The 13,256-nt window shown below is 38.5% G+C and overlaps 1 protein-coding gene across 19 annotated transcripts in view; it reads left to right on the plus strand.

Moving 5' to 3' along the window:
- The window catches only part of kcnma1b (potassium large conductance calcium-activated channel, subfamily M, alpha member 1b), a 101,128-nt gene that overhangs the window by 14,817 nt on the left and 73,055 nt on the right, over window positions 1-13,256 (plus strand). For all 19 annotated transcript variants that reach the window (XM_087277152.1, XM_087277140.1, XM_087277141.1 and 16 more), the window contains exon 3: window positions 10,331-10,489. Coding sequence is in view for 15 of the 19 variants with exons in the window: in XM_087277140.1 (XP_087133266.1) it covers window positions 10,331-10,489 (159 nt within the window). In the remaining 4 variants the exon portion in view is untranslated. The remainder of the gene's footprint in view (window positions 1-10,330; window positions 10,490-13,256) is intronic.

Below are 13,256 nucleotides of genomic sequence, written 5' to 3' on the forward strand. Positions count from 1 at the left end.
GATTACTCATTTTTTCTTTAATTAAAAATAATAAATGTTACCAAAATGACAAAAATGTCTTTATTTCAGATTTCAGTAGATTTCATATTCAGATTTAATGTTTTAGACAACACAAAAGCAGTATTTTAGCTTCAGTTACAAATACACACTTACTGGCCACTTTATTAGGTACACCTCTCTAGTACTGGGTTGTTCCCCTTTTGTCTTCAGATCTGCCTTAACCCCTGGTGTTGTAGATTCAGCAAGCTGCTGGAAATATTGCTCAGAGATTTTGCTCCATATTGTCATGATAGCATCACACAGTTGCTGCAGATTTGTCGGCTGCACATCCATGATGCCAATCTCCCGTTCCACCACATCCCAAAGCTGCTCTATTGGATTGAGCTCTGGTGACTGTGGAGGCCATTTGAGTACAGTGAACTCATCGTCATGTTCAAGACACCAGTCTGAGATGATTGAGCTTTATGACATGCTGCGTTATCCTGCTGGAAGTAGCCATCAGAAGATGGAGACACTGTGCTCATAAAGGGATGGACATGGTCAGCAGCAATACTCAGGTAGGCTGTGGCGTTGATGCTCAATTGGTACTAATGGACCCAAAGAAAATCTCCCCCACACCATTACACCACCACCACCAGCCTGAACCGCTGATACAAGGCAGGATGATCCATGCTTTCATGTTGTTGAGGCCAGATTGTGAGCCGAGCATCTGAATGTGTGAGCAGAAATGGAGACTCAGAGCAGCAACGTTTCTCCAATCTTCTATTGTCCAGTTTTGGTGAGTCTGTGTGAATTGTAGCCACATGTTCCTGTTTTGAGTCGTTGCCATGTGATTGGCTGATTAGAAATTTGCATAACAAGCAGTTGGACTGGTGTACCTAATAAAGTGGCCGGTGAGTGTATATTTAGTGAAATAACTCCACAAAATGAAAACTATCTGCTGTTCCAAATAATTGTCTATTTTTTAAAAGATCTTTATAGAATAATACATTTATTAATTTCATACCAAATGAGTCCAATACATCTAGAAAGTTATAATATTTTCCATAGCTCCATATTTGTTAGTTTTTTTTTATTTAATATTATTTTTATTTTTAAACCATGCGTCATCAAAAACAATATACTGTCAGTGTTGTGTTATAATTAACATGCGTGCAGTATAGTATGTTTTCATTGGTTTTGTTTAACGCATATTTTGCTTGTGTACTTATTTTTAGTTGTTGTTATGGCAACCAGATACCTTGCAAGCTGATTGGCTGAAAGATGCACAATTGAATTATCCACCAATCAGCCGTCAGCAGCACAGTAACAGCTCTCAGTGTGAGGAGTTTTTAGGACCTCAGGGCACAGCAGGTGAACCTCTGTGTGTGTGTGTGTGTGTGTGTGTGTGTGTGCGCGTCGCAGATGTTCTGTTCATTTCTTTCTGCTGGATCTGTGAGATTATGCTGATCTGAGAGTTCTGATAATGAACGTCAGGCTCAGTTAATTAACTAAAAGGCCGTGTGTGTGTGTGTGTGTGAGTTATGCTTTATTATTCAGCTGATGGATATGGATTTGGGCCGGCCAGAAGCTGAGCTGGTCAAATCCCTTCCAGAGTCCAGCGCTCATTAAAGCATTCAATAACTGGCTTTCAGAAACCAGTCTGTCAGAGCCGGAGTGTTATTAAGAGACAGGCTGATTAAAAGCGCTACAGTTTTGGCCTTTATACAAGATTTGGTGTCCCCAGAATGTGTGTGTGAAGTTTCAGCTCAAAACACTCATCAGATCATGTCTTAAACCCTGCTGAAATCCTCCCTTTTGGGCTCAGAGGAAAGTGGAGCTGTTTTTGTAGCCAGTGCCTTTAAATGCAAACGAGCTGGTTCTCCCCGCCCACTCAAAGTAAGTTATCTCCGCCCACTCTTGAGCAGGATAACCAAGGTCTGATGTAGCACTGCACAATATATGGTTTCAGCATCGATATTGCAATGAGATCACTGGAAACCCCAGATTAATGTAGGGACCCAGCAGGAAAGAGAATGAATGAATGAATTATTGAATTGATTTTAAATTTCACACCTGAACATTGATTTTCCTTCAGCTTAGTTCCTTTATTCATCAGGGGTTGCCACAGCGGAATGAACTACTAACTATTCCTGCATGTTTTACACAGCGGATGCACTTCTGGCTGCAACCCAGCACTGGAAAACACCCATACACACTCATTCACACACACACACACTCATACACTACGGCCAGTGTAGTTGATCAGTTCCCCTATAGCGCATGTGTTTGGACTGTGGGGGAAACCAGAGCACCCGGAGGAAACCCACACCAACACGGGGAGAACATGCAAACTCCACACAGAAACACCAACTGACCCAGCCGAGACTCAAACCAGTGACCTTCATGCTAACCACTGAGCCACTGCTGCCCCCTGTAGATGGTTGTTTTTCTTTCTGCAGATGCACTCGCCTACAGAATCATCTCAGTCGAGCTCTCTCTCTCTGTCTCTCTCTCTCTCTCTCTCTCTCTCTGTCTGCCGTCATCACCGCTGGACGTTTCTCTTTGAACTCTGCCATCTTTTAAATTAAATATTTATAGCGAGCGACATTTTGAGGCGAGATCATTAGTCTGGACCATCAGCAGCCAATTATCCTGACCAGACCAGACCTGACGGTGAATTCATCACACACACACACACACACACACACACACACACACTTTCTGCCCTCTATTATTGAATTATTATAAATATAATATTTGTTTATTATTTTAATAATTTAATCTTGTGTATCACAAAGAGCGAATGATTGTTTAACAACATCCTGAGTAAATCCTGCGGTAAATTGAAACTGTTGTTTTGACTTAACTTGAAATTATTAATTATGCATAATTATACAAATGAAGACAAATTAATAATAATAATAATAATAATTATTATCATTAATATTATTTACATTTAATGAAAGGGTTAGTGAATGCTTGCAGCTCAGCTCAGTATTTAGTGTGTAATAGTTTAGTAGTGGTGTAATAACCATCATAATGTACATCCAGCCGGTGTTTATTACAGAATAAACTCTTCAGTCTTCTGCAACAGCTGCTGATGAACCTCTCGTGCTTTATTTTATGAGCAGCCGCCACATTTAAACCGTCTCTAAATGGATGAATTAAGAATTTCTGTAATTTAAAAAAATATAAAAGTTATATATTAAGTTATAAAGTTATACAAAATGTATTAAAAAATCTATATTTGGAGATTTATATATTTTTTATATATATTTATATAAAAGATATATAAATCTCCAAATATAGATTTATATTTTAAAGATGCGTGGGTTTTCTTGCTCATTGGCTTGGTTACTGTCTTGTTTTTATAGTTCTCCTCAATTACAGATGTTTATAGTGTGTGTTTGGCCCCTGTATTGTTGATTGGATGATGAACACACACACACACACACACACACACACACACACACACACGCTTCCAGCTTGTCTATTTCAGCTGTGTGTCTGTGTGTTTTCTTCTTCATTTGAAGGTTTGACTCCATTATATTTGGTTATCCTAGAGAAACAGAATATTAAACGAGAAAGCAGTGGGTGTGGCTTGTTGTTTTCTTTTGTGAGCTTATTGGCTGTATTAAAGTAGGCGTGTCATTCAGAAAGATGGGGAAAAGGGTTTGGGGAGAGTTATTACAACCTAACAGACTCCTCCTCCTCACCGTTTCTGTTTGTTGTCATAGCGCTGACAGCTGGAGGGGCGTGGTTATGTGTGTTAACCACGCCCACTACCTCAGACAGACCTAATCTAAGAGTTTAGCATTATTAAACTTTTGTATTTTCAGATTTCAAATAAAGATTGTGAGGGCAAACCATTGTTTTTTGTCATAATGACATGCACAAATGAATCGTTCACCACAAAACTAGCAATGTAAGTGAACAAAATCAGTATGCTTAGTTTCATGTGTACTTTAGCTGGCTCAGATTGTGTGATTTTTAAGCGAAGCTGACACTGAAAGTCTGAAATAACTGCTGAGATTTTCCTATTAGAGTGCAGTATTGAATTGGCGGAATGACTAAGTAAACTATTTTTTTTAATTTCAAGTACTTTAATTTTAAGTAAGTTGTTTGACTTTTTTTTAAAAATTATGTTCATATGAAGCCTGTCTGAAATCATATTTTACATTTTTATTGTCACGTTGTTCAATTACTTTGTTATTGTTAATCTAAAACATTAGCAGAGGAGCTTCTGCCTCTGTGTTTGGATTGGCTCCTTCTGTTTGCATAGAAACTGCATATTAATTTTCTTAACCACACCCCTTCGTAATATTAGTTTTCTCTTAGGTAATAATGCGTAAGAGAAAGCCCCGCCTTTCAATACTGGAAAGCCCCGCCCCTTGCTTAATATTCTTGAAGTGTATAAACATACTGAAATAAAACTGCAGGCAGACTTTCAATAAATCTTCTGTTCAGTTTTAAAGGATTTTAAACAAAGCAGCAGCAAAATCCCAATCTGCCACTGAGGTAAACTCAGCTCAACAAACCTGATTTCACTTTGAAGTACCATTAATTCACCTCCAGCATTGGCAGATTAATTTGCTTGACTTATTTTCATTTTGACTCATTATTTCTGAAAACCAAACATCATTTTTTGTATGATGGTTTAGAAAATGCTGACTGATTTAAGATTTAGATTTGGACTCAGAGTATGAAAAGTATTGTTTGGAGTGCACTCGCTCCACTTGTGTGTGTGTGTGTGTGTGTGTGTGTGTGTGTGTGTGTGTGAGAAGGCCATGAGCTGCCAGAGAAACACACACACACGCAGATATTCTGCACATAAATACTGTGTGTTTGATGGCTAATAAAGCTGAGAGCTGGAGATTGATTCTGCTGAGCGTCTCGGTTATTCTCCATGTCTTTGTTCAAATAAGCACTTAGAAAAGCACACTATGTAGACGACCAGCCGTGCGTCATAACACTCAACAGGGTAAAGGTTCAAATCATTCTTTTTGTAAAATTTGCAAACAGCTTTTAATAAAACTTTTAGAAAAAAATGTAGCAGTGTGCATTCAGACTATATGCCCAAATACTATAGTAATTTACACACGATACTGTGTTTTTGAGCCATCGTGATGTTTATTATACTGCACATATCACAGTATTTCTGACTCTTTGTTATTAAGTGCTCCAGCATACTGTAATATTAACTATAGTGAACTGATCAACTGTATTAAATACTGCAGGATACTTTACTACAGTAAACTGTGGTGCTTTGTAATCTAATATACTCTATAGTTGTAGAGTGTGTTGGGTCATTTGTTTATATTACCATAGCAACTGTTGAATACCCACAACAGTTCGGTTACTTTAGTTTTTGTGTTACCATAGCAACTATAGCATCCTCACAACAGATCAATTACTGTAGTTGTTGTGTTACCATAGCAACTGTAGAATCACTACAACAGATTAATTACTGTAGTCATTGTGTTACCATAGCAACTATAGAATCACCACAACAGTTCAATTACTGTAGTCATCGTTGTTACCATAGCAACTGTAGAATCACCACAACAGATCACATACTATAGCTGTTGTGTTACCATAGCAACTGTAGAATCACCACAACAGATCACATACTATAGTTGTTAAGTTACCATAGCAACTTTAGAATCGCCACAACAGACTACTGTAGTTGTTGTGTTACCATAGCAACTGTAGAATCACCACAGCAGATCATTTACTGTAGTCGTTGTGTTACCATAGCAACTGTAGAATCACCACAGCAGATCATTTACTGTAGTCGTTGTTACCATAGCAACTGTAGAATCACCACAGCAGATCATTTACTGTAGTCGTTGTTACCATAGCAACTGTAGAATCACCACAGCAGATCATTTACTGTAGTCGTTGTTACCAAAGCAACTGTAGAATCACCACAACACATCAATTCAAGTATTTACTATAGTATAGTTCAAACACCCCCTGAAAAAAATATTCAAAGATGATTTCTTGCATTTACATTTTATTTTTTACATTGATTAGTTTTAAACGATGTATTTGTGTAGAATTTAAACAAACAAATGAAGTTGAACATTACAAATCTAATTTGTTTGTTTAAATTCAACACGGCGGTTCATTCCGCTGTGGCGACCGCTGATTAATAAAGGGACTAAGCCGAAAACAAAATGAATGAATGAAAATAAATTCAACACACATAAATAGTTTGCAACAATTTTACAGACATATTTTTCAGTGTGCAGTGTATACTATAAATGACTCTAGTATTTTTATGTTGGTTCTCACTAATGTAGATCTGTATAATGTTTAGTGTCAAATATACCGGATGCACAATCCATCATAACAGTTTGATAGTAATGAGCTCATCTGTCCACGATTCATGTTTTGTGCACATATATCCATATATCAATGATCAGAGGCTTTCTGAACGGCTGTGTTTAGTTCTTATAGTGTGTTTATTATTGTTATTTTAATGAAAATATCAGCATATATTTATGATGCTTGTCTCTCTCAGCAGTGCGCATCACCTGCATTTATTCTTATACCAACATTAACAACTGGAGTAAATATTCTACACTACTTTTCAGAATATTGGGGATGATTGAAAATATGAACTACTTTGAAAGACGTCTGCTGACCGAGGCTGGCTCTATTTGATTTAAAAATGCAGTAAAAAGTCTGAAACAACCAATTTTCCATGTCAATATAGTTATCAATCATTAACTCATTCTCATTGGCTGATTTGATAATATGGAAACAATATGATGATTATCACCAGTGTTGAATACAGATGTGTTGCTTCATACTTTCAAAATGTTATTTTCAAGGATTCATTATGGAATAGACAGTTCACTTTATCAAGCTGTAGATATCATTTATGAACACTGATTCGTCTTCATGATCTCACTGTATGCTCTGTAATATTAACAGTGATGTCAGTGGGATTTATGTGTGTGTATATACAATGTTTCTTAGTAACCCCCTTAGTAAGTGTTGAATCTCCTCCAGTTTTATCGCTCTGCTGAAAAAACATTTTTTTCTGCTGGATTTTTCTTCCTTCTTTGGTGTTGTGGGATTCCTGCAGGAGTGTGTGTGTGTGTGTGTGTGTGTGTGTGTGTGTGTGTGTGTGTGTGTGTGTGTGTGTGTGTGTGTGTGTGTGTGTGTGTGTGTGTGTGTGTGTGTGTGTGTGTGTGTGTGTGTGTGTGTGTGTGTGTGTGTGTGTGTGTGTGTGTGTGTGTGTGTGTGTGTGTGTGTGTGTGTGTGTGTGTGTGTGTGTGTGTGTGTGTGTGTGTGTGTGTGTGTGTGTGTGTGTGTGTGTGTGTGTGTGTGTGTGTGTGTGTGTGTGTGTGTGTGTGTGTGTGTGTGTGTGTGTGTGTGTGTGTGTGTGTGTGTGTGTGTGTGTGTGTGTGTGTGTGTGTGTGTGTGTGTGTGTGTGTGTGTGTGTGTGTGTGTGTGTGTGTGTGTGTGTGTGTGTGTGTGTGTGTGTGTGTGTGTGTGTGTGTGTGTGTGTGTGTGTGTGTGTGTGTGTGTGTGTGTGTGTGTGTGTGTGTGTGTGTGTGTGTGTGTGTGTGTGTGTGTGTTTTATTAGTGACACACACTGACTTTAAACGTTTTACCTCCAGAAGAAATGAAGAGTCAAAGTTTGATAGAACACACGCTGATAAAACACACACACACGCACACACACACACACACACACACACACATGCTGACACACACAAATGCTCACACAGGCATGCTCACACACACACATGCTCACTCACCAACTTGAATGTGCACAAACACACACATTCACACAGAGAAACATATGCTCACACACACACTCACACTCACACACACACACACACACACACACACACACACACACACACTTGATTTGTGTCTACAGTGTTCTCTGAGCGCTGCACATCTCTCTGTTGTCTTGATTGTTTTTCTCTCTCATCTTAATCGGTGAATTATATCTTATGCATGATTGACACCCAGAATAATTACAGATCAGTCTAGATTAATCAATGCTCTCCAAATCGAGTTGTCCAAGACATCTTGGTGATATTGCACTCATATCGCAGTGTGTATTACAGACAACACACACCTGCACCTGAGATGACCTGACGGGGAGAAATCAACAGCACATTTTCAATTTCTGCGTGAACTGACCCTTGAACTGCATGAGGCCAGAAAGTGTGCGTGTGCGTGTGTGTGTGTGTGTGTGTGTGTGTGTGTGTGTGTGTGTGTGTGTGTGTGTGTGTGTGTGTGTGTGTGTGTGTGTGTGTGTGTGTGTGTGTGTGTGTGTGTGTGTGTGTGTGTGTGTGTGTGTGTGTGTGTGTGTGTGTGTGTGTGTCTCTTTTTCTGGTGATTGGTGTGTGTGTGTGTTACAGATGATATCTGATCTGAGCTGCCGTCACTACTGAGAGCACAACAGAGCCATGAGGAAACACAGACTACACTTAATCACATTACACTGAACACCAGGCAGAAACACACACACACACACACACCATGCTGTAGATGACCAAAACATCACCACAGCAATAACCCTAATATAAGATGACTGAATCTGATCTGATAACTGATCAGGTCAGAGTGCATTATTCTGTGTATATCATGATCAGCACACACTCTTTAACATGAGCACGAGAGCATTTCATATCTTCATAATAATAAACAACTGAAAATATTATTGTTGTGCAGCAGGTGTGTGTGTGTGTCATGATCCAATCAGAATCCAGCATTCAGCAGCCAAGAGTGAAGTGTAATCTTCAAGAACACGTCAGAATCAATATATACTGTAACACACACACATACACACACACACACTGATGGAAACTACAAATCAGCATTTATTCAGTGTATGTGAAACCGGTGTGAGCCTTTGTAAAACACACAGACACACACACACACACACACACCTCTAAACAGGAGAGCAACGCTGCACACACAGATCTTCACACCTAACACTGAAAAATCAACACTTCAGCCAAAACAGAAACAGCCTCAAAACCACAAACAACAACTGCAACTACACACTATATGTATACACACACACACACACACATATATATATACAGTATGTGTGATTGGGTGTGTGTACAGGTAATGTGTGTGCATCAACATTGTAAGTGTGTGCTAGTGTGTTTGTGCTCATGTAAGTTTGTGTGCGTGTGTGTGTGTGTGCGTGTGTGTGTGTGTGTGTGTGTGTGTGTGTGTGTGTGTGTGTGTGTGTGTGTGTGTGACACTGGACTCCACCGCTGAGCTCCAGTTTTAGACTTAGTGTGTGTCGTCTGCTACTCTGTGAATGTGTTTAATGCAGGAGTGTGTGAAGGGCACGTGTGTCTGCTGCTCACCTCACACACCTCACACTGACAGTGTGTGAGCTTCTGTTAGATCACACACATCCTGTGTGGGCGACGTATTATTATTCTGCAGATGTGTTTCCAGAAACACACACACACTCGCACAAGACCGACACTGAAAACTCTACAAGTCAGTGGAAACACACTGCTGAGGATGAAGACAATCACACACACTCAAACACAATCACACACACTCACACACAAAACACAACATCTCACACAAAGCCACACACAATCACTGAAAATCACACACAACTTTACACAAAACACACAAAATCTAACACAGAATCACACAAACACAATCAAACACACTCAGACAAAATCACACACACTATACAAAATCACACAGTCACACAAAAGCACACACAATCACAAAAACAGTCACACACAATGACACAAAATCTCACACAATAACACAAACACACACAAACACACACTCACTGTTTATTGTGTTGATCATTTATATTTTGTTTCATCTGATATATCAAGCAGTGTGTGTGCATGTGTGTGTGTGTTTGTGTGTGTGTGCATGTACAGTGTGTGTGTGTGTGCATGTGTGTGTGCATGTGTGTGTGCATGTGTGTGTGCATGTGTGTGTGCATGTACAGTGTGTGTGTGTGTGTGTGTGCATGTGTGTGTGCATGTACAGTGTGTGTGTGTGTGTGCATGTGCAGTGTGTGTGTGTGTGTGTGTGCATGTGTGTTTGTGTGTGTGTGTGTGTGTGTGTGCATGTACTGTGTGTGTGTGTGTGTGTGTACAGTATGTGTGTGTGTGTGTGTGTGTGCATGTACAGTATGTGTGTGTGTGTGTGTGTGTGTGTGTGTGTGCATGTACAGTATGTGTGTGTGTGTGTGTGTGTGCATGTACAGTATATGTGTGTGTGTGTATAATGTGTGTGTGTAATTTGTGTGTATAATGTGTGTGTATATGTGTGTAATGTATGTGTGTGTATAATGTGTGTGTGTGTGTGGTGTGTGTTGCAGGACGTGCATCGCGTCAGTAACCCCGTGGTGGTCAGTGATGGAGTGCTGAAGGCTGGGGGTCAGAAGGAGGCGGCGGCCAGTGAGGTGGGCTGGATGACCTCTGTCAAAGACTGGGCTGGAGTCATGATCTCTGCACAGACACTCACCGGACGCGTGCTGGTCAGTCACACACACACACACAAACACACACACACACAAACACACAAACACACACACAGGCTGCTGGTGTGTGTATGCTGGACTCACCGTGTCCTCAGTGAGGGTGACGGAGACTGTGGTGTGTGTTTGCAGCTGTTCATCTGCTGTAAGGTTTAGTGTGCGTGCGTGTGTGTGTGTGTGTGTGTGTGTGTGTGTGTAGCTGATGTGCAGCACATCACACACCACTGGGATTGTGATTGAACCACAGCTTACAGAAGAGACTTAAAGCAGAGCAGATTATCCTGCGTTACAGAGACTGTCTGCACACACACACACACACACACACATACACACACACACACATACACACATGCATGTCCATTCTATAAGGTGTCGTGTTTCAGTACAGGAGTAATGTATCGCTTGCACACACCTAACATTTTAGTTTCAACACACACACACACACACGCACACACACACACAAAGCGGAAATGTCTTTCCTGAAGTACTGTGTACAGCAGTGTGTGAATGCCAATGTAGGTGTGTGTGTGTGTGTTTGTGTGTTAATGTGTGTGTTTGAGTGTGTGGGTGTGTCTCCATGGGTGTGTGTGTCATCGGTGAGTGGATAAATGAGGAAAAAGTGTGTGTGTGTGTGTGTGTGTGTGTGTGTGTGTGTGTGTGCAGGTTAATTGATGACTCATTTCCTCTCCAGATTACTCTGATGCTCCTCATATTATTGTTTAGCAGGAACATCCGGTAACCATGGAGACGGCAGTTAACCTCCCTACAGCAGGTGTGTGTGTTTGTGTGTGTGTGTGTGTTTCACAGACATAGACATGAAGTCACATTTAAACACACACACACACACAAATGCAAATGCATAAGCTCTGCTAGTTGTGTCATCACTCTGTATTGTGAATGGTGTGTGTGTGTGTGTGTGTGTGTGTGTGTGTGTGTGTGTGACCTGATCGTCTGGTCACATGACCCTGTGTTGAGTGTAAGCGGATCTCTGTCATTAAAGGTGTATTAGCTGTGAGGGTCGCAGTGATGATGCGTTTCCTCTTCCTGTTCCTGCTGAGAGATTTCAGGAGCAGCTCTTATTAATTAATGTGCTACAGACCACTGTAATCATGCTGATCTCTGACACACACACACACTTCACACTGTCACACACACTTCACATATTCTGACAATTCTTGATTTGTTATTTTCATTATTATTATTATTATTATTATTATTATTATTATTATTATTATTATTATTATTATTATTATTATTATTAATAATAATAATATTAATATCATTATTAATTTTATCATTATTATTATTATTATTATTGTTATATTTTGCTTCATTATTATTATTACTATCATTATGAATATATACCACATTATTATAATTAATATTATTATTATATTTTGCATTATTATTATGTTTTTTTATTATTATTGTTGTGTTTTACATTATTATTATTATTGTTGTTGTTGTTGTTGTTAATATTTTATATTACTTTGTTTTCATTATTATCATTATTATCATTACTTTTGCATTATTCTTATTCTTATTATTTTATATTCTTATTGTTTTATATTATTATTATCTTTTTTAATATTATTATACTTAATATTTTCGTTTATTTTTTTTTACATATTATTTTTTAATATTGCTTTTTTGCATTATTATTATTATAGCTTTACTTTGCATAATTATTATTAGTATTATCTATTATTATTTTAGTATTACTTTATTTTGCGTTATTATTATTTGATATTATTATTATTATTTGATATTATTATTATTATTATTATACTTATGTTGTTATTTTTTATATTATTTTTGGCTTTATTAATATATTATTGCTTTTTGCATTATTATAATTTCTTTTTTATTACATTATTTTTTATTATTTTTATACATTATTTTACATCATAATTTTATTTATTTATTTTTTCATATTACTTTTTGCATGATTATAATCTATTTATTGATCTGTTTATTATTATTATTATTATTATTATTCATATATAATTGTATTATCAATAACAAAAATTAAATGAATAAAAGTTTAGATTAAAGCTGCACTAAGTGATATGTAAAAAGGCCACTGAGTAGTAACAGAGCCAATCAGCAGTGAGGGGCGTGTCTAGTGATTATCACAGAGATATTAAAAGGGGTGTGGTCTTGTTAGGTTATGGGTGTGTTTAGCACAGATAGCAGGATTCATCCTGGACAGTTAAAAATAATACATCTTTTAATTATTTGTTAATTTAAGTCCATCCAGACTCTTCTGGTGTACTAACGGTAAGTTGGATATTGAAGGCCAGCCCTACACATTAATGTCTGACACACTGCAGACTCATCATTATGCGCTTATTCATTAATTATGCAGATTATGCATTTTCTCTGTAATCTTCAATCTCTGCAGAGGGAAATCCTCATCTGCGCCCACTGACCTGTGTTTAACAGCTGTGTGTGTGTGTGCTGTCAATGCAGAATATCAGTGATCAGCACACACACACACACACACACATGCATGGACGCACACAAACGCACATACACACATTGACACGCATGCACACAAACATGCATGCATACACCTCCCCCTCATCAGTAGCTCCTCCTCTTCGCTAATAGCCCCTCCCCTTCACCAGTAGCTCCTCCCCTTCATCAGCAAGAGTAGCAGTAGAGTATGTAGAGTGCAGACTGGTGTGTGATGGTGTGTATGTGTGTGTTTTGGGCTGCACCTACAGTGTGTAGCAGTCTTGTGCAGCAGATATAATAGTTCAGA

Source organism: Danio rerio, chromosome 12, assembly GCF_052040795.2.
Source record: "Danio rerio strain M-AB ecotype USA chromosome 12, GRCz13ab, whole genome shotgun sequence".
Lineage (NCBI taxonomy): Eukaryota > Metazoa > Chordata > Actinopteri > Cypriniformes > Danionidae > Danio > Danio rerio.